At 34.1% G+C, this 24,132-nt stretch overlaps 3 protein-coding genes and 1 long non-coding RNA gene across 5 annotated transcripts; 3 read left to right on the forward strand and 1 right to left on the reverse strand.

Moving 5' to 3' along the window:
- Window positions 1–5,502: 5,502 nt before the first annotated feature.
- On the forward strand, window positions 5,503–5,917 carry LOC132166232 (uncharacterized). The gene is made up of 2 exons (XR_009438554.2): window positions 5,503–5,700; window positions 5,778–5,917. It is a non-coding gene; the product is annotated as an uncharacterized LOC132166232 (long non-coding RNA).
- Window positions 5,918–6,035: 118 nt separating this feature from the next.
- LOC148583178 (uncharacterized) lies at window positions 6,036–6,559 on the forward strand. Its single transcript, XM_088511600.1, has 3 exons — window positions 6,036–6,043; window positions 6,087–6,197; window positions 6,287–6,559. Exons 1-3 carry the CDS (start codon window positions 6,036–6,038, stop codon window positions 6,369–6,371), a joined length of 204 nt encoding a protein of 67 aa, XP_088367726.1. The 3' UTR covers window positions 6,372–6,559.
- Window positions 6,560–8,023: 1,464 nt separating this feature from the next.
- Window positions 8,024–11,671, reverse strand: LOC132166761 (receptor-like protein EIX2). The gene is made up of 2 exons (XM_059577641.2): window positions 8,820–11,671; window positions 8,024–8,077 (listed from the first exon to the last, which is right to left on the reverse strand). Exon 1 carries the CDS (start codon window positions 11,669–11,671, stop codon window positions 8,825–8,827), a length of 2,847 nt encoding a protein of 948 aa, XP_059433624.2. The 3' UTR covers window positions 8,024–8,077; window positions 8,820–8,824.
- A 1,212-nt stretch (window positions 11,672–12,883) lies between these two features.
- LOC132166002 (Pentatricopeptide repeat (PPR) superfamily protein) lies at window positions 12,884–17,577 on the forward strand. Of its 2 annotated transcripts, XM_088511880.1 has the most exons (4): window positions 12,884–13,341; window positions 13,771–14,177; window positions 14,353–15,083; window positions 17,559–17,577. In XM_088511880.1, the coding sequence occupies exons 1-3, from the start codon at window positions 12,925–12,927 to the stop codon at window positions 15,068–15,070; spliced, it is 1,542 nt and encodes a 513-aa protein (XP_088368006.1). In that variant the 5' UTR covers window positions 12,884–12,924; the 3' UTR covers window positions 15,071–15,083; window positions 17,559–17,577. The 2 variants fall into 2 exon arrangements, with proteins under 2 accessions (XP_088368006.1, XP_059432721.2); XM_059576738.2 differs by lacking the exon at window positions 17,559–17,577 and having other exon boundaries at window positions 14,353–15,214.
- The last annotated feature ends 6,555 nt before the right edge of the window (window positions 17,578–24,132 follow it).

Consider the following 24,132-nt stretch of genomic DNA (forward strand, 5'->3'; position numbering starts at 1 on the left):
ATTGCCACATTAACATTATAAAAAATCACATTTTTTTTATCTGACAATGCTAATATAATAGTTCCAATCGGTCTTGAAATTACTCATTGTTTAAAACAAAATACTTTAAAATTAGTTAAAAACGTCATGTCAATATTATAAGATAAAAATATAATTTATAGCATTGCTCCTTAAAAACTCACCCATTTTGTTTTTGCTTTTATTTTTTGGTTGTTTCCTTTTGAAGCTCAATCACTTTCATCATTGCCTAGTCCAGCCATATACAAAATTCATAAACAAAATACTTTAAAATTAGTTAAAAACGTCACGTCAATATTATAAGATAAAAATATAATTTATAGCATTGCTCGTTAAAAACTCACCCATTTTGTTTTTGTTTTTGTTTTTGTTTTTTTATTGTTTCATAAACAAAATAATTTAAAATTAGTTAAAAACGTCACGTCAATATTATAAGATAAAAATATAATTTATAGCATTGCTCGTTAAAAGATCACCCATTTTGTTTTTGTTTTTGTTTTTTTTTTTTTGTTTCCTTTTGAAGCTCCATCACTTTCATCATTGTCTCGTCCAGCCATATACAAAATTCGTGTGGCCGTGGCTTATCTTATCAGAGCCATCTAGTGTGTATGGATGGCCTGCTGATTAATCAAATATTGCTAAATTAGGCGACTGATGATCTTCCTAATCTTATATTAATCATTGGAATAATGAAGAGTGCGTTATATTAGGATTATAAGATTTAGTTAAACCAAAATTACAGCGGAAATTAAACAACATGCAATTTTTTTTTTAAATTTCACTGTTAAATTACACTACATTGAGGGGATCATGAATAAGACAAATACAGACTGCAAGTGCAAGACAATCATATGCTGGACCAAGAAAAACAATTATAACGTTAGAAGATGCCATGGTCCACCACGAACTATTGGATTTTATCCAATTTTTTATTAAAAAAAAAACAAACAAATGGATGTGATAATTAAATTAGAGTAACCCGATTGGCCCGATCATATCAACAAAGTGTAATAAAAATGTAATTTTTAATATTATTTATTTTGGATGGACAAAATTTTCTTTTAAATTGAGTTGAAAGACGTATTAATGTTTAAAATGCATTTAAAAATAACATATATTTGAAATACATATTAATTTAATAGATTGAATCGTGTCCTTAAATGAAAGCCACAAATCAAAGTTGATTAAGAGTCTGTTTGGGATTATGTTTGAAAAATAGAGCTTTTAAGTCAAAAAAAAGCTTTTCAACAAAAGCTTCATTTTTAATATTTTGCCAAAAATGATTTTTTGTCATTTTTAGGCTTTTTGGACCCTTAAAAACATTTTTAATTTTTTTACCAAACGAGTATGTTTTTCTTTAAATGGGCTTTTTAGTGTTAAAAGTACTTTTAGGCCCCTCAAACGCAATCTCACACAGACTCTAACTATATATTTATAAAAGAATAAAACCTAACTCAGAAAAGTCTTCCTAAAACAGATCACTTCCATTGTCTAGTTTAATATATAGTTGAGTAGTTGACCTGAAGATAAACTTAGAGATGGAATTTAATACCAACAAACAAAAAAATATAGAAAAAATGAATTTTTGGCATAGCTTTGGTTCCACCTCCCACCAGTTAGCTAAACTTCTCTCATAAGCACTATTTTTTTTTTCCTTCTAATACTATATTATATATGAATATAATTTTTAGGGGTGAAAGATTTTGGATGTTGCTTATGGATTCCAAGAATCTAATTATTGGTGTGGGTTGGTCAGAATAGGTTGAAGATGGATAATATTTTTTGTGTTTCCTTTTCATCTTGCATTGATTATCTCACATGTATGGCCATCATTATTTTATGCTCTCCATGGACCACAACAGCCCCCTTTTTTTTTCTTTTTTTTTTCTTTTTTTTAATTTAATTTAATTTGTTATAATAATGTTGTTATTTATAAACGCCATCTGAATTTTCAAGCGTCTTAAGAAGATCATTTCAAAGTTTAAAAGCTCTCAATTTTACTCATCAAACTTCTAATTTTATGTAATCTACCACCTCCATTAGAATTTGACGTTAAATCTTAACAGAGGCTATAAAAAAAATACTAAAATATCCTTAACTTTTTTGTTTTTTTTTTTAAAAAATTAATGTTAAATTAAGGGTACATTGGGAATTTTATAAACGTTTCATGGGTATTAAATGTCATTTCATCAATTTTAACGTCTGTTTAACACCAAACACTAACAGATGGGTAGATTACATCAAATTAAAAGTTCGAGGGAGTGAAATTAAGAGTTTTTAAACATTGAGAGGATCTTCTCAAAACACGTAGAAGTTCATAAGACTTTGTGAAGTTTTTACTAATTTTTTAATTCAATTTATTAAATAGATACGTGTCTTTAAAATGAGTTAAAACTCCATAATTTTTTTTTTAAAAAAAATGTTAATTAATAAATTAAATTGAAAGAATTTATTTCAATCCTTCAAATCAAGGGAATTATATAAGGGGGTCTACACTCGCAGCCCAAACATGTGGCACGCTTGAATGATGAAGTGGCAAAGGTATGGTGAACGGTAGAGACATGGACATGAGAGTCATGAGACCAACACACAGCTCATTTCTTGAATGCCTAATCTTATTGGGTGACAAAAAAAAGGGATCCTATGGCTACATTGAATACACCTTTAATTCAACTTATGACATTATTCTAACTCAATATCTCTTTCCAATTTTAGAAGAAATCATAATTGTGGATCTTATCTTTTGTTTCATTTAATGATGGATTACATAATTGATTCATAAATCAAGAGTGGTTGTATTTAATTTAAGAATATTATAATGTCGCACATATAATTAAGAATCCCTTTTATCTAAAGCGTGATCCATAACCTGTTTAACCGTTGCAGAATTAGCTTCTTCTTTTTTTGACGTTGTGAATCTGTCAATTTTGTAGCATATTCAAAACAACTCTTGTAACCTCCGCTAGCTGCCCAAATTTACTCTAATTTCAATTCGTTGCTTTCACAATTTGCACCACATCGCCCTCCATTATGATTTTTCTATAGTCCCAAGTCTTTACTTTGGCTTCAAAATTGCAAGTTTGGTTGTATTTTTAGCAGCAAGTACACATCTCTCTTGCTCCCACACAATGATGCCAATACTTAATCGTAAATATAAGGTATCAAGCGCTACATTCCAATTCACTTTTTGAACTCTTAGAGGGAGACACTTCCACACCATTTGTTCTGCACCTTTAATATCCTCCTAAATTCATCAAAATATTCTTCAACCTCTTTAACGTAGCTTACTCATAAATCTGAATAAATTACACACCATTTTTTTATTTTATTTTTTAATTTTTATAAGAAAACACCAAAACTGAAGCATAGTGACACACATGTCTAATCCACGACCAAAACTCCATAGCAAATCTTCATCCCATCCACAACTTAAAGGAGATGTGAATATATGATCTCTTTGCCTATGATATTCTCGAAAATTCAACTCCTATGCTGTATCTTATCTACATTTTCCCCATTTTAAATTTGGGCCCAAAATATATTCCAATGTCTAATCTTAGCATAAACCCCCTCGCAATCCGCTTAATACTACAAGTTTTTTATAAAGTGATGTCACAGTTTGCGTAATAATTATTACATTAATTACTTTAAATTTAATTGTTTAATTTGAGTTGTCCTGTAAATTTATAAGAAATTGTAATAAAAGATGGGCAAGGCTTAGGTGCGGTAGTCCTAAACTACCGCACCTTGCGGTAGCCAAAAACGTGGTCGTTTTGGGCATTAAACGACCACCTTTTGGGCTACCAAAATGAAATAAAAAGAAAAATAATAAAATATTAAAAGTAATAATATAAAATTAATTAAATATTAAAATATTCAATAATTAAAAAATAAAAACTATTAAAAAAATAAAAGAAAAAGAAAAGGATGGACATGGAAGATGATCTGTGGCTGCTTGTTTTCCAAACTTCTCTTCGACGGCCACGATTCGCCGATGGCGGTGGGGTCAGGGCGTGGATGTTCCGGATTTGTTCTTCTTGATCCTGATTGTCTTCTTCATGGCTAGTGCTTGTGAGTCTTTGATCATTCAACATGGCAACAGAGGTGGAAGTGAAGTGAAGAGAAGAGTTTTTTGGGTGAGTTTTTTGGGTATTTTTTATAGTATCAATCCGCTCACGGATACCACAATAAACTTGGGTCTTTTGCGAAGATTGAGAATGACTATGTGGGAGTGAGATATGAGGCAAACTGAGAAATGGGTTTTGGTGTGAATAAATAGAAAGCAAAGAAATGTTAGAAATTGAAGGTTTTGCAGAGACCCACATAGTTTTATCAAAGAAAGCAACAATTTTTGATGGGTTATATTAGTAAAGAGTTTGATTTAGTGGGTGTAGTTTGGGTCACTGCAAAACCAATGGGATGGGAAGGTTTTAGCAATTTAGATTGGGGTTTTTGAGCTTAGAAGATTTTAGGTTTTTGGAGTGTGTGGCTTTGTAAAGGAAATTTGAAGAGACTTACTTGGAGGAGATTTTGGAGGACTGGCTCTGTGTTTTCCGGCAAGGCAAACCAACCATTCTAGTGGAGGAGATTTTGCCGAAATGGTGGTTCGGCCACCATTTTGGCAAAGGAGCCACTCCTTTAATTTTTCAATTTTTCTTTTTCTGTAATTTTTTAAAAAATTTTAATAGCTTTTATTTTTTAATTATTGAATATTTTAATATTTAATGAATTTTATATTATTACTTTTAATATTTTATTTTTTTTTTTTTCTATTTCACTTTGGTAGCTTAAAACGTGGTCGTTTAATCCCCAAAACGACCACGTTTTGGGCTACCGCAGGGTGCGGTAGTTTTGGACCACCGCACCTAAGCCTTTCCCATAAAAGATATAGTTCTCCAAACATTTTCCTATTATTTTGGACAGCCATATTACCTTAACCTTGCAATAGGCTTGACATATTTTGTGCTCTAATTAATCCCTCATTTATTACACTAATTTCACATCGGTTGAAGTGACGTAAGTATTTCCTTAATTTATTTTTTTTTTTTTGAGTTTTTCCTATATTTTGGAGAAAAATGAGATTTAAAAGGTTATTGCTAATGCTGTAATATATATATAATCACTTGAAACATGTTAATTCATCATTGTTTAGTCTCCGAGAGGTAGCTCAATCGGCTGGGGGCACGCCACATGAAGCAGAGATCACTAATTCGAATCCTCTATCTCTCCCTCTTGCGTGAACATACCTTAAAAATTAAATAAATAAATAAATAAAAAATTCATCATTGTTTAAAGAAGCCTACAATAAAGTTTTGAACTTGGGACTTGTACCTTGGATGTTGTGGATCAATCTCATCCATTTAAAACAACCCCTCAGATCTCAGTTCGAAAACTCTGACTTCACAGGCCCAAACTTAGCCTGGCCCAACTCAAAAGCTCATATTGTATTTTTTGGACGGTCGGGAAAGAAGGGAATCCAGAGATCTTACGGTTGGCATCCAGCTAAGAATCATTATCAACAATATCAAGCCATGGCTTCTCGACTCTTCCATAGATAATAGTGGCGGAGTTGCGTACAACTAGTTTTCGCTTTAAAGTCACCCATTCCTGTCCAAATTTCCACCACATCTCTTCGCAAACCGCAAATCCATCTCTAATCACTTCCTTCGTCTTTGTTCTCAGGTAATCAACTTTCCCTCTCTTTTTCGGTTTTTATGGAATGTAATTGCATATTGATTTTGTATTTTGATTGTGTGAAGTTTCAGCAGCTTTATCTAATCCGATATTCTTTGGGTGTTTAATCTATCAACGATGACTCATATCCTTCCGTAGATCAGCTTTTTCTCTACGCTTCCGACGGTTTGTTGTTTCTTTCCTCCGTTTGGTTCCCGAGAAAACCTTTCCGATCTTGCACTGCAGAGCGAGAATTGAAGATTTTGAAGCTTTTTTTTTTAAAAAAAAAAAAATTTCTCGGGAAACAAACGGGTAGCGTATGTGGAATTTGATAACTAAAAGGAATGGTTTTGTTTCGTGATCATGTTTCCCTGTTTGTTTGGATTTAACTGAAGCGAACGCGGTAACCAGAGAGACCGAGACCGTGAGCGGGCCCAGGCCCGTTCCGGCGGCAAGGTCAAGCAGCCCAAAGGCGACGGTCTCACCCCGGAGCAACGCCGTGAAAGGTAGCTCCCAACGCCGTTATTGGTCTGGCATTGTGCTTTTAAGTGTTCAATTTTTTATTATTATTTTAATTTTGGGTTTTTTTTTATAGGGATGCGAAAGCTCTACAGGAAAAGGCGGCGAGGAAAGCCGCGCAATCTACGGGAGGGAACAATCCCGGTGGTAATAAAAAATGAGAGGAGCTAGAGATCGAGGATGTAGGTAGGTAGATATGGGAAAGCATGTACTGGATCAGATTTTGGGTTAGTGGTTTTGGGTTTCATGTGTTTAATGTCGTTTGAGCGTTTGCTTGGATGGCATTGAAAATCTTGTCTTCTGAACCTTCGATTTTTCTCTGATTTGGAATGGAATTCCTTTGTCGCTCTGTGCAATTGGTTGTCGTTTGGTGTTATTGTTGTTGTCTTTCGTTTTCTTCTGTCAATTAAACTGGGAGATGAAAACGTGAGAATTTCCAACAAAAGTTCTTCGAATTTCTCTCAAAAGTAGTGTTAAAATTGGAAGTGTATGAATACAATAACATTGAAGAAGAGATTTTATTTGAAGTTAAAAGTCTTGAATCAAAACTAAATGGTTGAAGAAGCAAACTTTGTTGTTTGTCTTTAGCATATCTAGTATCAAGATATTGTTAGAGTCTATAACTTGGGTTAACAATATTTTTTATTGAAAAATACAATTATAACAGCACTAGCAGCAGCTCTTTAACCATTTTCCTTCAATTTAAGGAATAAAACTACTATTTATTCCTTATAAAAAACACTTCACAAGAATGACATTGAGATGCATTGACAAATATTGTAGATGCTCTTTGACGTCAGATATATTTAGAGCTACGATTTGAATTTTTCCTAAATATAAGGAAAGAAATTGATTATAAGGAGTCTGCTGCTAGTGCTCTAAGCGATCTTTAAGTTTAAGACATCATCGGAAAGCTTTAATTTTACTCCAATATCTCACTAAAATCAAACACAAAAACCCAATACATAAGAATCATGAATACTTGTATCTTTCACCCAACAATTGCAGCACTCAAGTTGTTCTATTTAGTAGTACCAAGTCAGGTAAAAATAGTGTTTATAGATAGTCATAAGAACCGAATGATTAAACACATGATTGTTGTTCTAAATTTTATAGTTTATTTTTATTAGACATATATATTCATATACACTACTAATGCACACTCCTTCGGGTAGATCATGCACGACTTAAAAATATCATATTTGAATTAGGAGAAACAAAAGTAAAATACCATGAGAAAAAAAAAAAATGCAAAAATACATTTTATCCTCCTAAAGCATGAATACTTTTTGCATTTTAGCCTCTAAAATTTAAAAAGTAACATTCGACTCCACAAATTACCAAATTGTGACAATTTAGCCCATTCTTTAATTTTTTTTTTTTTTCTTCCTTTTGGATGGAAATGATGCATTGCATGTGACTTTTTAGTCCTTAAACTCCCAAAAAATGCCCGGAGGAATAAAGTCATTAAAAAAATAAAAATAAAAAAAACCTTAAAAGAGTCTAACTAATTATGTGCTTTTTGTGGTTAAGACATAAATATGGTGATTTTTTTTTTTTTTTTAAATTAACAAAATTCAATCAAGATGGTTTAGCCCCAGCTAGCTAGGTAATTCAATTACATGATACAAAGTAATAGCATGATCCTATTAGCATGCGAAGCTGAATTTTTCATGCTATATATATATATATATATATATATATATATATACATTCAAATTACAAAGTAATAAGCAAAGAAAAAAAAAATTACAAAGTGATAATAAGTAAATTCAAATTGGACATGATCTCTGTTATTCAAATCAGAGAATAGAAGACGCTCATAGTTCCATGTGCAGCAGCAGCAGCTCTTGATATCAGCGGAAATCTGCTTAAAATAGAAAACCATTGGGCTCTCTTAGAATGTGCAGCATATCAAGAAATGGATAATATTAGAGAGAAAAGTCAATAATAGAACAAAAATTGAATTTTTCATCGAGGAGAAACTATTAGTACCCAAATTTAATGTTTTTTTGTCCCAAGACAGCTAACCCAGAAACCTTAGGGGTTGTTTGGTAAAGGAGTTGAGGTCTCCTTTTTTACTATTCATCATCATTTTCCAAAAATCAAAACATTCTAACTTTTTTACTTTTTATATCATATCATTCACTTTTTATTATTATTCAAATAAAAAAAATTACTATAAAACAAAACTTTTTCACTTTTCCATACAACTTTTTCACTTTTTTTATATCAAACATTCCTACTTTTTTTTTTTTTTTTTTTTTTTTCACATCAATTACAGTGTCAACGCCAACTCCTTTACCAAACATCCTCTAGTGTTTCCCCAAATAAAATTAGTGCTAGAGAAATTCAAAATGGCCAAATTTATGTCAAGAATAATTATAGTTTTTAGTCTAGTAAACATGAACAATGCTGATAAGAGCCCCACAATTACATATATACATTATATGCAAGTGTGTGTATATATATGTGCGTAAAAGAAAAGTATAAAAAGTATAAAATATTTTTGTTATTTAATAGAGACAAGGCAAAAGTTCATAGATTTGGCAACATGATTATTTGTAATTAAGAATAAGGTCATGATTCAGAATGTATAACATGTTTACCTGGACTAAATATTTTCTTGATTGTGATGAGTCTTGGAAGTTTTCAATAATTTGGCCTTACTGATATCTTTTATCTTGTAGAGCCTATCTCTTATTCTCTCTAGATATCGGAAATAGGCATGCCTCCAAGAACTCTTCAATAACAACGGTCCACAAACACCCCAAAATCCAACAATGAATCCGAGTGCAATGGTAGCATAAAACCATAGATCTTCGTGGGAGTTTGCATGTTCTTCAATATTGCCATCTCCATATTTGGTACCAATTTGAGGATCTTGAGTTGCTTCATCTCCCAAACACCTTTTCGAAAGAGGCAAGCCACAAAGTTCTTGGTTACTTGCATATGCCGAAGCACTAAAGCTCTGAAGCTGGGTACCTGATGGGATTTTACCCGACAAGTTGTTGTTTGACAAGTTCAAATAGCTTAGGAAGCTTAAAGTAGTTAGGCTGGGGGAAATTATGCCTGAAAGGTGATTTTTCGACAAGTCCAAAGACTCCAATCTCTCCATGTCACCAATATTCTGAGGGATAATGCCAGTCAACAAGTTTCTAGATAGGTTTAAGCCAATTAATCCAGAGAGACTTGTTATTTCTTGCGGAATTTCTCCTTTTAATCTGTTGCTCGAAAGATCAATGACCTTTACTAGTCCAAGAGTTTTATCATACTTGACATATTTTTCTTTGAGAGTCACCAATAAATTGTCAATGTTGGTGGAAGTAAACTGGAAGGAGGTCCCAGAAGAAGAAGAAACATATGTATGAAGAATGCTTACATTTGAACTTTGTGTTTGAGCCATGACAGTGAAGTTATTGAGGCATTTTGGTATAGTCCCTGTAATATTGTTGTGAGAGAGGTCCAGGATTTGAAGAGATGTTAGATGGCATAATTGTAATGGTATGCGACCCATAAACAAGTTTGATGGAAGGCGAAGAACAATCAAATTTGGTAGGCTTGTGCCTATCCATGTTGGTATCCTCCCAGAGAGTCTGTTTTCTCCAAGATCTAGAAGCTTCAATGAAGAGCAAGTTACCAATGATTTGGGTAGTTCTCCAATAAAATTGTTGTTCTGCAAATGCAATGTTTGAAGCCCATATCCCTTAGAACTACAAATAGAATCAGGAATTCTTCCAGAGAAATTATTGTTTGCCAAATTAAACACGGTAAAAAACATCATATTTCCCCAACAAGAAGGGAGTTCTCCAGAGAACAAGTTATCTGAAAGATCAAGGAGACTCAAACGCTTATGACTGGCATTCACAGACCCATTTGTCTCACATATGGATGTAACAGATCCTTGGAACAGATTATTGGCGAGATTCAACACGACGGGATCAGAATTAAAACGTGGTAGTGAACCAGTGAGGCGGTTATAACTCAAATCTATTTGAGGATAACCAATAAACCTTGTTGAAAACCATTGAAGAGGTACATTGCCAGTGATCTGATTGTGGGAGAGATTTAAGATCATTATATTGGAAGAAAGGCCCCAAAACCAATTGGGGATGGTGTCTATAATTCCTACATCAGACATATCAAGCCGTGAAAAATTCTTTTGTGTTCGAAGCCATTCAGGGAAAAATGGCCCTAGTTTGCAAGAACTCAATCTTATGGTATCCAAATGAAATGGTGGAACCCAGGCTGGACTAAACTTCAAAGACAAAGAATTAGAAGATAAGTCCAACTGGTGTAAGGTGAAAAAATTTGACAAATGTGCTTCAGTAATGACACCTTCGAAGGAATTTGAAGACAAGTCAAGAATCTGGAGCTTATAAAATTTTCCTATGCTTTTGGCTAAACTCCCATTTAACCGATTGTTGGAAAGATACAACTTGGTCAAGAAAGAAAGTTTTGAAAGATCAGGTACCTCTCCGCTTATACTATTGTTTGATAAGTCTAATACTTGTAAACTATGAAGATTGTTCAAAGTTTGTGGTATCACCCCATTAAGGTTGTTGGAAGAGAGGAGAAGATGAGAAAGAGCTACCATATTCCCAAAACCTTTTGGAATTGAACCTTGTAACTTGTTATTAGTGAGGTCAAGATGGACAAGACTATTGTTATATCTATATAGCCAAGGGAATACAGAGGAGTTGAGATGATTGTGAGAGAGTTCAAGGAATGAAAGTGGGGAGGAAGAATTAGCATTGGAAGGCACAAGAGAAAATGGCATTGAGAGCTCACAATCACTTAGACGCAAGTATAATAAAGAAGGGAGCATATTAACCTTATCTGGCCAATTGATTGCCTTGCTAAGGTTCACATGGCTCATATCTAAGTGTCTTAAAGATGAGAGATGAAAGAGCCAATCAAGATTGGGGTCCTCAATCACCCCATAATTATAGTTCCAGCTGAGATCAAGAGAAATCAGCCTTGAGAGATTACCAAGCTGCCATGGGATGGTTCCAGAAATAGCATTGAAAGAAAGATTGAGATATTGTAAGTTAGTGAGTGAACCAATAAATCCTGGGAGGGTGGAAAAATCATTGCAACTCAAGTCAAGATAAGTCAAATGTTGCAATCCAAGTATTGAAGAGCTTATCTCACCTGATAGAAACTCAAAGGCTCCGAAGAAAATATTTTGCCGGAGATCAAGCCCGACAACATGACCCGTTCGATTGCTGCATTTGATTCCTTTCCATTTGCAACAATCTTCTTCCTCTTTACTGTCCCAAGAAGACAGCACATGGAAATCATCTTGAACACCTTGTTTGAATCCAACAAGTGCTTGTCTTTCTTCCTCTATGCATCTGCCCCAACCCAAACCACCCAAATTCAAACCGAACCCAATTGTGGCTCCATGGGTACAAAGGAGCCCAAGAACAAGTAGCAATTCTGCATAGCAGCCCCTCATTATTTCGAAGCTTTGTTTGGGATGGTGGCTAAGAGTAAGAGCTCAAGCTCCACGGCTGTTTTGATTATGTCCCAAGTGAATCAAATGGATTATTTTTATATTGTTCTTGGTTAGTCAAAGTCTAAATTAGGCAAAAGCAAGATATTTCCACCTAAAAGTTTCCACATGCACCAAAGTCGAGAATATTTGTAATTGCAAAAGATCATTCAAAGCAGCCAAAAAACTTTACAAGAAAGTCCCAAGGTTTATTGGAACGAGAGTTATATTGGGTGTGAAATCACTTCAAAAAAAAATTCAGTGTCAAATTCAAAAGCCCTAAAATCCAAATTCTTCATCTTTTGTCAAAAACTTTGATAGTTCAAAATGAAAGGAGGACCGGACAGAAACTCGGGAAGTCTTTGGGACTCAATTGTGTGGGAAATTAAGCTCTTTCTCATTTTTGTTTTCCTACCAGAATTGACTTATGTGACATGAAGATAAAAATTTATCAAGAAGCTAATTAATGTAGATCAACTACATGAATTGATTGATTTTTTAATTTTTTCTATTAAAAAAAAAATCAATGATATAGGGTCCGTTTGAATTTGCGATTTTAAAATGTATGATTTGAAAAAATAATTTTAAAAAACGTAGTTAAACATTGGCAAAGGTGTCTAAAATCCGAGTTTAGTCTTTAAAATTTTGCGTTTTTTAAAAAAGAAAAATGATAAAAGCACAACTTAAATCATATTTTGGCCCAACTTTTCTCTTAAGTTACAAAAAAAAAAAAGAAAAAAAAAAAAAAAGAACTGTGTAGAGAAGAGAGAAGCCTTAAACTAGAGAGAGAGAGAGAAATTTGGTGTAGAAGTTGAGCCAAAGTTGGGTTTAAGTTGTGGCTGTATCACACCTCTTAAAAAAATACATTCTTTTACATGTGATTTGAAAACACAAATTTTTTACGTTTTTAAATTACACTTTTTATCTATGAAATCGCAATCCGAAACATATCCATATAAATATCTTATTATGCCAGCTTTGTACAATATTTATAAAGAGAGATTATTGGTGTCAATAATTTCATTTCTCTTAAACCTTAGGCATATGACGAATATCGGACCACTCTGGATCATGGGTATGGTCCGAAGGTGATGGGCCTCTCTACAACATATGGGCTCCCTACATTTTCTACTGTCAAGCCGTTTTAAGATGCAAAACCGTCGTTTTGTGCAAAACTCCACAGGAAGTCTCCCTGTGCTTCACAGATAGAAAAATCCATGGCCTCGCTCTCCAGCCCCACCCACCCATTCCCACCGTCGTTTAATCGGCGACGCGTACTGTCACAACCCGTACACGAATCCAAACTCAAACCCAAACCGCCATCCTCTTCTTCTTCTTCTTCTTCTTCTAATGCTAACCCAGAGAACACAAATGCGCTAACAGTGCCTGAGAGAGGCCAAAGAACACTGATGAACATAGAGAAGCTAAAGCAGCTAGAATCGAGGGAGAGGAAAGAGGAGGTGAACAGGAAGATAGCGTCGAAGAAAGCAATCTCTGTGATACTAAGGAGAGAGGCCACCAAGGCCCTTATTGAGAAGAAGAAGGGCACCAACTCTAAGAGGTTGCTTCCAAGGACTGTGCTCGAAGCCCTTTACGAGAGGATCACCGCTTTGCGTTGGGAGTCTGCTCTCCAGGTCTGTCACGATGTTGTTGTTCTTTGTTTTTTTTTTTTTTTTTTTAACCGGGGTTTTTGGTGTTTTTGTCTGGGATAGAAGTTGTCCTGCGTTTGGTTGCTTAGAAAATGTAGGTTAAGGGGATAATTGGGATTTTGAATGTTGGGTTTTGCATTGTTTTGAGAGTATATATATATTTCTCAATTTGACTTGATTCTATTTGACTGAATTCAACATTGGCTTGCTTTTTGTTGATTTGGATTTGGGTTCTGTTTCGTTTGCTGAGAAAATGTGAGAGCAGCAAAGAAATTGAGGTTTCGAATATTAGATTTTGCTTCTTCTTTTTTTTGTTAGTTAAGGATATTTCATTTTCCTTAATTGCAACAATCTGAATTCTATTGAATAGAAAACTAAAATAGTCATACCAGCTTTTGTCTTTTGTATTTACAGGTTTTTGAATTACTACGTGAGCAGCTCTGGTACAGGCCCAACTCTGGAGTGTACATCAAGTTGATTGTGATGCTTGGAAAATGTAAGCAACCTGACAAAGCTCGTGAACTCTTCCAAGCCATGATTGATGAAGGGTGTGTCGTGAACCATGAATCCTACACTGCTCTGTTATCTGCCTACAGCAGGAGTGGTCTCTTTGACCAAGCATTTTCCCTCCTCGAGCATATGAAGAATACTCCTGATTGTCACCCTGATGTGCAGACTTACTCGATCCTCATAAAATCATGTCTACAGGATTTTGCTTTTGACAAAGTGCAGGCCCTGCTTTCTGACATGGTAGCTCATGGAATCAGACCAAACACTGTCACATACAATACCCTCATTGATGCCTATGGGAAGGCCAGAAAGTATCTTACCAATCTCTCATCCTTTTATGGATTTTGCATGTGCCATCTGGTTGCCATGAAAATGAGGGAACAGAGTTGTATCAATTTTATCTTATATCCTTGGCAACCAGATGGAGCATGATCTTATTATACTTCAATCTCAGAGTAGTAACTTATTCTCTCTATTTCGTATAAGGTTCGCTGAAATGGAATCAGTACTTGTGGAAATGCTCCGTGAGCGGGATTCCGAACCTGATGCTTGGACCATGAACTCCACAATCAGAGCCTTTGGCAGCAATGGGCAGATAGAAACAATGGAAACGTGTTATGAGAAATTTCAGAGTGCTGGGGTCCAACCAAACATTCAGACCTTCAACATTCTCCTAGATTCCTATGGAAAAGCTGGAGATTATGAGAAAATGGGGGCTGTGATGGAATACATGCAGAAGTACCATTACTCTTGGACCATTGTTACCTACAATGTGGTGATAGACGCATTCGGGAAGGCTGGGGATTTAAAACAGATGGAGTTTTTGTTCAGGCTAATGCGGTCAGAGAGGATCAAGCCAAGCTGTGTGACACTCTGCTCGCTTGTAAGGGCTTATGGGCTAGCAGGTAAACCTGAAAAGATCGGTGGTGTTTTGCGTTTTATTGAGAATTCGGATGTTGCACTGGATGTTGTGTTTTTCAATTGCTTGGTGGATGCATATGGGAGGATGGGATGCTTTGCAGAGATGAAGGGAGTTCTTGAGATGATGGAGGAGAAAGGATGTAAGCCTGATAAGATTACATATAGAACCATGATTAAAGCTTATTCAGTCAATGGGATGACTAGCCATGTGAAGGAGCTCCAAAATCTGATTAGATCTACTGAATGGACTCGACTGGAGATGGTGAAGCCTGACTTTCAATGAGGAAACTTTACAGGTCATTTCTCCCCAAGTTATATGTACATAATTTTTTGTCTAATAGTAATTCTTATTTACTAATGTGTATAGTTGGAAAATATTTTACATGCCTAAAAACTGAATTTTCCTATCCAGTAATTCTTTTGGTCATTGAGGTGTCTTGTCCCTGATGTTGTGATCTGGAAGGCATGAACCTATCTCCCATTTCCCTTTTCCCTTTTCATGTGCAACTTGTAAAAACCTTAACTTTCATTGATTCACAATATTTAAGAATTAGCAAATGGTGGATGTCTTTTGACAGAAGAACTAAAATTCATTGTGTAAAATGCTGAATAGTTCAGCAATGACAAAGCAAATATGATATGATAGAAATCTACATTTACTTGTGCTGAAGAAACTGCAGATTCGTGCAAAAACCCCACCAAGGAATACTGAGTCAGTAGGTAAAAATTGGCATTCCTAGACCGCTAACCCTTCCGATCTCTCCTTTTTTTAATTGGGCTTATTCAACTATGAATAGGGTTTTCTTGTACACAGTTTAAACATACAGAAATACATAATTCCTTTCAAGCTTTTTCATTCTTTAGCTTATTTTAACAATGTCAATTATATAAGTATCACTTTTTTTTCCCCCTGTAGACAGGAGATAGATGGGCATGATAGTTTCCATAGATCACCAATCTTTCTCATGGAATCCTTGTTATAATTATCTCATTGGACATCGGTTTCTATGACGTATAAATTATTTAGAACTTAAATAACTCTACCGGATGAGAGCCTTATACAAATTATGGATTTTTAGGAGTTGAGTTCCTCAAGTGGGATTAGGACAGAAAAAAAAATGTAGGACTCTTCGTTTTCTTTTCTTTTCCTCCATTTTCTAAAAAGCCAAACAAAATGCTGGTTACACCGTGATGCCGGAAAAGTACTCTATTATATATAAACGTTCAGCATGGAGATTTTAACCTATTATCTATCTAAACAAACAAAGAAAATAATGTGACTAAAAATGTATAGACATTCTTACAAGAAGATTAAATGAGTGATGATAAGTGATGCCTTGAACTTTGGACCTTGACTTTAGTGATTAAAAATAAGGGAAATTTTACAAATGATTCCTGAATTATCACGTGATTTGAAATGACTTCCAAAATTTTAAAACTTCTCAATTTCATCTCCTGAACTTTTAATTTGATGCAATGTACCTACCTCTATCAATTTTCGACGTTAACTTTAACAAAAGTTATGAAAAATACCAAAATGCCCTTAAATTTTGGTTTAAAAAACAAAAAAAACCAAGCGTGGGTCACCTTGTGACCCATTTGTTGACCCCCGATTGGGTTGCGGCCAAACCCAGGCATGGGTCAGGTCGTTACCCATGATGGGTCATGGCCAGATCTAGCCGAGGGTCAGGTTGTGACCCATGTTGGGTCACGGCCAAACCCGATGTGGGTCAACTGGGCTTGGTAACGGTTTTTTTTTTTACTTTAATTTTTAAAATTTTTAATTTGAAATTTTATAAAAATTTTAAGGATATAAAGGTTATTTCATCACTTTTAACATCTGTTTAACACAAGAAATTGACGAAGGGGGGAACATTGCATCAAATTGAAAGTTCAGGGAGTGAAATTGAGAAATTGTGAATTTTGAGGAGGTCATCTCAAATCGCATAATAGTTCAAGAGAATTTTGTGAAGTTTCCCCTTAAAAATAAATTAATAAATAAAGTGGGGTTTTGATAGGCCTTTAGGTTCAAATCAAACAAACAAGTATACGGATAGTGAATCCGCAAAGAAGTGCCCAAACTTTGTGCTAAACCTTCCAACAAGCATAAAGGTTTGATAAATTAATTCATAGATAACTATAATAACTTTTTAGATAACACATATGGCTAGGGCGTTGGTTCGACTCTCTGTAATAGAGAATCACTCACACAAGTCTGTTTGATATTAGCCGCCTAGGGAATTATTGATGTTTTGGTATAGTTGGGTCAGACTACGGCTCAATTAGTCTTGAGGGAGCACATGCGGTTCCCATCGTCTAAACCCCTCTTGAACAGTTCTCAACGGGCATGTACTATCATGATCATGCTTAGGTAGTGTAGCCACCATTAGTCGCCCATAAAAAATAATAATAACACATGTAAGATGACAACAAGAATTTTGTGACTGTCAAGTCATGCTTTCCGTATATCTCATTCACAAAAGGCTTGTGGCTGTTCAAGCAATTTGTATTTAAACTTCAAAGCACTCTTCTCTGTTTCACCCCTCATTTCGTTATATCTTTCTTTTGAGTAAAACCCGGCATTTTCCTACATTTCAAATATATCTTGATATTCGAAACCACCCGTTAGTAGTGCTTAATTAGCCTTTTAGTATTGTTTCATAAATTCAGAGTGAATGTTTAGTTTTGATGTTGTGCTGCATTGCTCACCTCAAATACCTTCAACTAATGTACTGGCTATTACTTTTCCCTGTTCTAATGAATTGGAATAGAGAGCCAAATGATATTTTGTATCAAGGGATTAGTGTTGTCAAAGGAATGAGCTGTTTTGGGAAACAGGTAATACTTTCTCCCATCTCTTCTTTGATTTGCTTAGTTATGTTTTTTTTTCCGCATATTAAATTATCAATTCATATTTTCTAACCTTTCCTTTTGCATTTTTCCTATCATGAATTCGATCTATTTTGTTTGCAGCTTATCATGAATTCTATATTACTTATCATGAATACTTTTTGTTGAAAATTGGACAGTTTGAAATTAACAAACAAATCAGATTCGGCTGGTAGACATACAATTCAATATAACATCACGGGGCAGCTAGAAAACAATTCCCAAAAACAAAATTCTAATAACAAAACACAAATCCATAAACTCATATCCAAAAATTGATAAACGAAAACAAATTAAAAAAGAACAAGAAGCAAACCGTGATATTTTGCATCCAAGAAGCAGTGTCTCCAAGGAAAAGAGGCAAGTGGGGTCATCGTCAACTGCGAGCAAACGCATACCAACGGAAAATTGATCTCTGGGGTCGTCCATTGTAGTCTCAACGGTCATTTTCTTCAAGCAGAATAATTAACAGAACTCAAAGAACAAGAACAATGGAAACAAACCATTTCAAAAATATAAGTATCTGTATTCTCAAAATAGCTACATAGATATTGGCAAAGATAATTGAACTGTAGAATATGGAACACACAGACAACTATGAGAGACATTGTCCCAAAGAGAAAGAGAGAAAGAAAGGGAATCTAAGAAAATTATCTATAAACTATGAAGTCTAAATTGAGAGAAGGAGAGTTGCGTGGACTTCACTGGAATTGAGTTTCTGATTTGTCAAATGTGTGGTGTAAAAATTTATTTTACGTTTTGGTACAAGAATATATTAAAGGACAACATAAGTCATAATTAACCTATTTTTAATTAAGATTTTATTTTTATCCGAAATATTGAGTTGAAAGTTGTAACGGTCAAAATCACATATGAACCAATTTAATACAAATGAGGTCCTTATATATTGATGAAAATCTCGAAAGAGAAAACTTCTGTCAGGATGGACTGGAAATCCCTTATTTTATGGCATCCAATAAAAAATTGACATATCATCTAAAAACACAAAATAGAATGGTGATGAAAATACTGAATCTTTAACACCAAACGTATTAACAAAAAATAGCTGCACCACATTTAGATGGGAATCGGATCCTCCATTTCATTTGAAATGGAGAAGAGCTTGTTCACGGCTCAGATCTTCCTAAAAGATCCAACAGTGAAAAGTTGCCACGTCCTTAAAAAGCTAGTTAACGGAGGAGAAGAAAAAAGTCGAAGTTAACTCGGTCGTCTTTTTGCCTTTGTTTTGCAGTAATAGTGGACATAATTTTCTTCTTCTTCATCTGTGTTTTCCGGACTTGAAGGTGAGAAACACTGTGATATTCACTAGCAATGACTCTCTCCCCTCCATGGCCGTACAAAATGGCAGGGTTGTCTGGTAGGTAACCGAAAAGTGATGTTTTTAAAATTTTCTTCTCTTTCCCATTCCAATGCTCAGTCGATTTTTTCCTGTTCAGAATGTAAATTTAATCGACGGTTTATAGATTTTGTGAAATGATGATGTTGGTTGACATGTGATCTTTGAAAATTATCTTATGAATTAGATTTCATAAACAACTAAAACAAATACACCAAAATCAGGAACCAACTGAACGCAAAACGACTCCAAAAAGTCTAATAAAAGGCGCTATTTGTTATTTTGTAGTCTTTCATCTTCGTTGTTACTTTTAAGCGTCTTAGAAGTTGACAGTGAAAACTTTAAAGCTTCGATGCTAAGGTGGTGAAAGAGATTGGGTCCTTTGGGAGGTATATAATTATGAAAGGACCTGATCATCTTTTGCCTGAAACTTACAAGTGAGCTTTGTATGAGTATGAGTGCGTGCGGGCGCAGAGGTGAAAATGTTCGGATTCGAGCTTATTTTAACTGAATAGTAATTAGTAGTGTTGCCCTTTCAGCACTAATGGTGGGTGGCTCGACGCAAATCTTTGAGCTCTGGGGTGTAGAGTAATACATAGTGTTGTCAAAGTGGGCAACCCCTCACTTATGCTCTGTTTGTGGGAGCTAAACCCCTCACATAAAGACTCTGCTTTCTTTCTCACCGAGAAGTTCCAGTGATTTTTTTATAGAATTTTCAGTCTGGTTCATATCAAATAATGTATCATAAGAAGTTCTCATATCCAGCTGGAAACATATGCAATTCAAGTATAGATTTCAAAGAGTACAATATCCCAAGTATAATGTGAACTTTTTAAGTCGATGGATTAGTTAGACTAAACAGCAACTGTTTGTTTCAATTAGATTACACCAGCTCTATAAAATCTCATTTTTGAGAGAGAGAGAGAGAGAGGAAAAAGACTAAACAGCACCTATTTGTTTCAATTGGAGGGAAGTATATGCACTTCCCTCCAAGTTCACCTCCTTGCTCCAAGCCCCTTTAACAAGACTGGGATTGAGAACCTTCAACCTTCTGCCAGCGATGCAGACATTGAACATCAGTTCTGCGAGGAACACATTCAGCTGCAAAATATATTGAATCAACATTTTTACTTTCTGATTAGTTCTATTACAGAGAAAGAAAGAAAAAAAACTATCAGAAAGAGATGAAAAAATAAGTAAAGTCATGCACACCAATCTTTTTCCAGTTTTTGCCACTGAATTGCTGGACAGCAAAGGTTAATATTTTATCCTGTTAACAAGAAAACAAATTAGGTGCTTGATGATGAACATTTGATAATAGACAGCATGCTATCCAAAAGAAGCAGCAAAAGATACATGCATGGGCTGGCACATGAATTAATGTATCATAATGTATGCAGACAGCTGACAAAAAAATGTTTAGGGCCGATTTGGGTATGCGTCTGAGAAGCTCAAAAGTGCATTTAACACTCAAAAAGTCAATTTGAAGAAAAAATACATGTTTGGTAAAAAAAAATTAAAAGCCTTTTAAAGGGTTAAAAAAGCCTAAAAATCGCTAAAAATGAAACTTCTGCCTAAAAAGTGTTTTTTTTTTTTTTTTTTTTGTTTAACTTAAAAGTTCTATTTCTTAAACACAATCCAAACACATGCTCTTTATCTGTGCAATTAACTTATCCAATATGCAATTATAAGACGCTATAAAGAATACAAAAATCTCTAGCTATTGACCTCCTCCTGTGTCCATCCCCCCTTGGTTGATCGTCTTGTTGGACCCGTTATCTGCCTAAAAGTACCATCGGGGCTATCATTGAAAACAGTTAACACAACAATTCATATTCAGAAATCAAAATGCAAAAATATAGGAGTATACAATTCAGGATTCATTGCTATCTGCTTCTCATACTCCATTGGAAGAGAGCAACAGCTATCTTTGGTTGCTCCTTTCACTCAATTGAGCCTGGTGCAGCTACATGCTTTGGTTGAGTAGAATTCCACACTATTTGGATAATAAAAACACATATAATGCTATTTCTTTTTCTTTTTCTAAGCATTCAAACAGAGTACTCAATGGGGTTCTAGCCAAGTTTTTATCTTCAAGTCAAAAAAAAAAAAAAAAAAAAATACAAACGATTAACAGCATAATACAAAAAAGATAAAGAAACACAAACCCTTGAAAAGAAATTGCCGTGGGAGCCCCATTATCAGAACCACCGAAGGACTTTTAGAAACCATACCCTTATTTTTCACATAACTATCACATTCTTTAATTCCTTCTATTATTTTAAGGACACTACATGTAGCCAAAAGAGTTTCTAATTTTTTCCCCCCTTTGAATCTACGCTTAAAATAGCATTTCTCTTTATAATTTTAATTGGTTAATGTTCCCTATCAATCTACGCACCAAAGGGATGCTCACACGAGGGACTTCTCAAAGAGGTTTACTTGGATTTCTCAAACTAATTAACATATATATGCAATTATGGGTATTACAGTTTTTATTACAAGTTTCTTACAAATTGATGTGACACTTTACATGGTGTTTATCAAGCTAATCACTAAAATGTAGACAGCCATATAACATTCATTGCCATAAAATCATGAATGGATTGTCATGTCTCAATTCTGTATTTTGGCCGTTCATTTTTATGCGTGGGAGATCGAGTCTATAACAATATAACTAAATTCAAACTTAATTAGTAATTTGGGTTAATTACCTTTTTAATACCTAGCTAGGTTTGCACATTTTTATTTTTTCCGCCTTGGACTTACAAATAATACTTATGAGAAAAGACAAACTTAGTACCTCCGTTAGGTTCCGTCACACGTGTCATCACATAGAAATCCCACGTGTCCTACAAATAAAAATATCACATGCATAATCATATGATTCATATGAACATGCGAAGAAAGGCACATATAAGTTCATGCAATTGGCTACCACGAAGAATATCGTGTATGTGTTATTCTTTCAAAACAAATTTGCAAGAATCAGTCAGTTGCATGAAATCATAAAGTTTAGAAACCAAAAAATCAAGAAATACTTACGAACAATGTGTGGCAAGAAAGAAGATGAGAGTTTTGCAAAAACTGCTTGGTGTAGAAGATGCAGTAGCTAGCCGTATGGATTCTTATTCAACTCCATCTTTTGCAAAAAGTTTATATTCTTTAATATTTTTAATTAATTCTTATTCAACTCCATCTTTTGGCGTAGAAGATGAAATAGCTCATACTTACAACCATATATGTTCTTGGTGAAGTGTGAATCCGAGTTACTGGATTCAACATTATCTTGTATGAAGTGTGGGAAATGATTCTCTCCTACTAATTAGGTGGACCCTGCTCAAACAAACTCTAATATTTCTTATCTTATAATTATTCTAACGTTGAGGGTGTTTGTTAAACCCCTCAACATCTCTTCGTTCATACTTTTTGATAATTTTTTTTTTTTTTTTTTTTAAATGAATAATGATTGGCATAAAAAAGTGAAAAAGTGATATTAAAAAAGTTGAAAAGTTTTGTTTTTTAGTTATTTTTTATTTAAATAATAGTAAAAAGTAAATGATGTGATATAAAATGTTAAAATATTTTTATGTTGATTTTTTTTGGAAAAATGAAGTAAATAATGTTTAGGACACCCTCTTACATTCATCCACAGCTATACATTCTTATCATTCTTTGGATGACAATATATGTTATTGTCGTGTGTGAATTTGAGAAAATAAGTGCTACACATACTCTTAAGTGCTTACTTTATTGCCACATCAAAAAGCGAGCACTCAAGAATAAACACTTAAAAGTACAAAGCATCTCCAGCAATAGTATGTATTTTAGCTATTCAAAATTTACTTGTTTTGTATTTTAGCTACTAGTTTTTCAATACAAACTCCAACAAATTATCTATTAAACTCTATACTTTCTTGAAATATTATTTTTTAACACTATTTTTATTGAGAATAAAAAGTAATTCTTGAGACTAAAATAATCATCTAGTGTGCTATAGCAAATAACAAAATTGTGTTGTTCACTGTAGCAAAATGTCTCATTTAACTACTTTGGAGCTAATCTGTTGGGGACAAAAAATGGCTCAAAATAGCTAAAGCTTCGTTTGATAAACGATTTTGTTTTGATTTTAGTTTGATACTGTAGCAGAAAGTGATTGATATGAAAAAAAGTAAGAATGTTTTTTTAAAAAAAGTGAAAAAGTAAGAATGTTTGGTATGAAAAAATGAAAAATTTTTGTTTTGTAGTGATTTTTTTATTTGAATAATAAAAAAAAATGATTAATATAATGTAAAAAGTAAGAGAATATTAAAAAAATAAAAAAGTGTGATGAATAGTGTAGAGCCAAAAAAGGCAAAATCGTTTATCAAACGATGCCTAAATGTAGCTATTATGAGCCCTTTAGCTAACTTGCTAGTCCCCAAGGAGTAACTCAATTGACAGTGGACCACGCCTTATGAAACAGATGTCATTAGTTCGAATCCTCTCTCCTCCTTCCCTCGTGTGAACATGTAAAAAAAAAAAAAAAAAAAAAAAAAAGCTAATCTGCTTGAGATGCTCCTCATTTGAAAAAGATTAATCAATCCCTTCATAACTTTTTTATAACTTGCTCACACTTGTACACATTTTATTTAATTTCATGGTCCAAAATAACCCTTTAGACATCCCGATATGTCCCTTGATTCAACTAATACCATTCCCTTTTTTTTTTTTTTTTTTTTTTTTTTTTTAAGGAAAAAAAAGGTTGAGGTAGCAGTTTTGGGTGAAAAGACAGTTACGGTTAGTGGTTATTGGCTAAAACCACTAACTGTAATCACCTAGATTGTTAGTAAAATTCACTAACCACCTTGTGGTTAACTAGCAGTTAGCCAGTTAGTGGTTATTGCTCAGTATCCTCGGTTCATATTTATTTGCTGAGGTCCCAAATCACAGAAAATCAGCACATCAACTTATCTGATGGTCTTTATACCAGGCTTCATCACAAGGAACAATATTATAACACACATGATCATGTCCTCAAGAAGGTGATTGTGTGTGTTTTGAAAAAAATTGAAGATGCACCTCGTTTTTTTGTGAATTCTCTCAAGTTGAATTCATCA

The sequence above is a fragment of the Corylus avellana genome, chromosome 11 (assembly GCF_965113065.1).
Source record: "Corylus avellana chromosome 11, dhCorAvel1.hap1.2, whole genome shotgun sequence".
NCBI classification, from domain to species: Eukaryota; Viridiplantae; Streptophyta; class Magnoliopsida; order Fagales; family Betulaceae; genus Corylus; species Corylus avellana.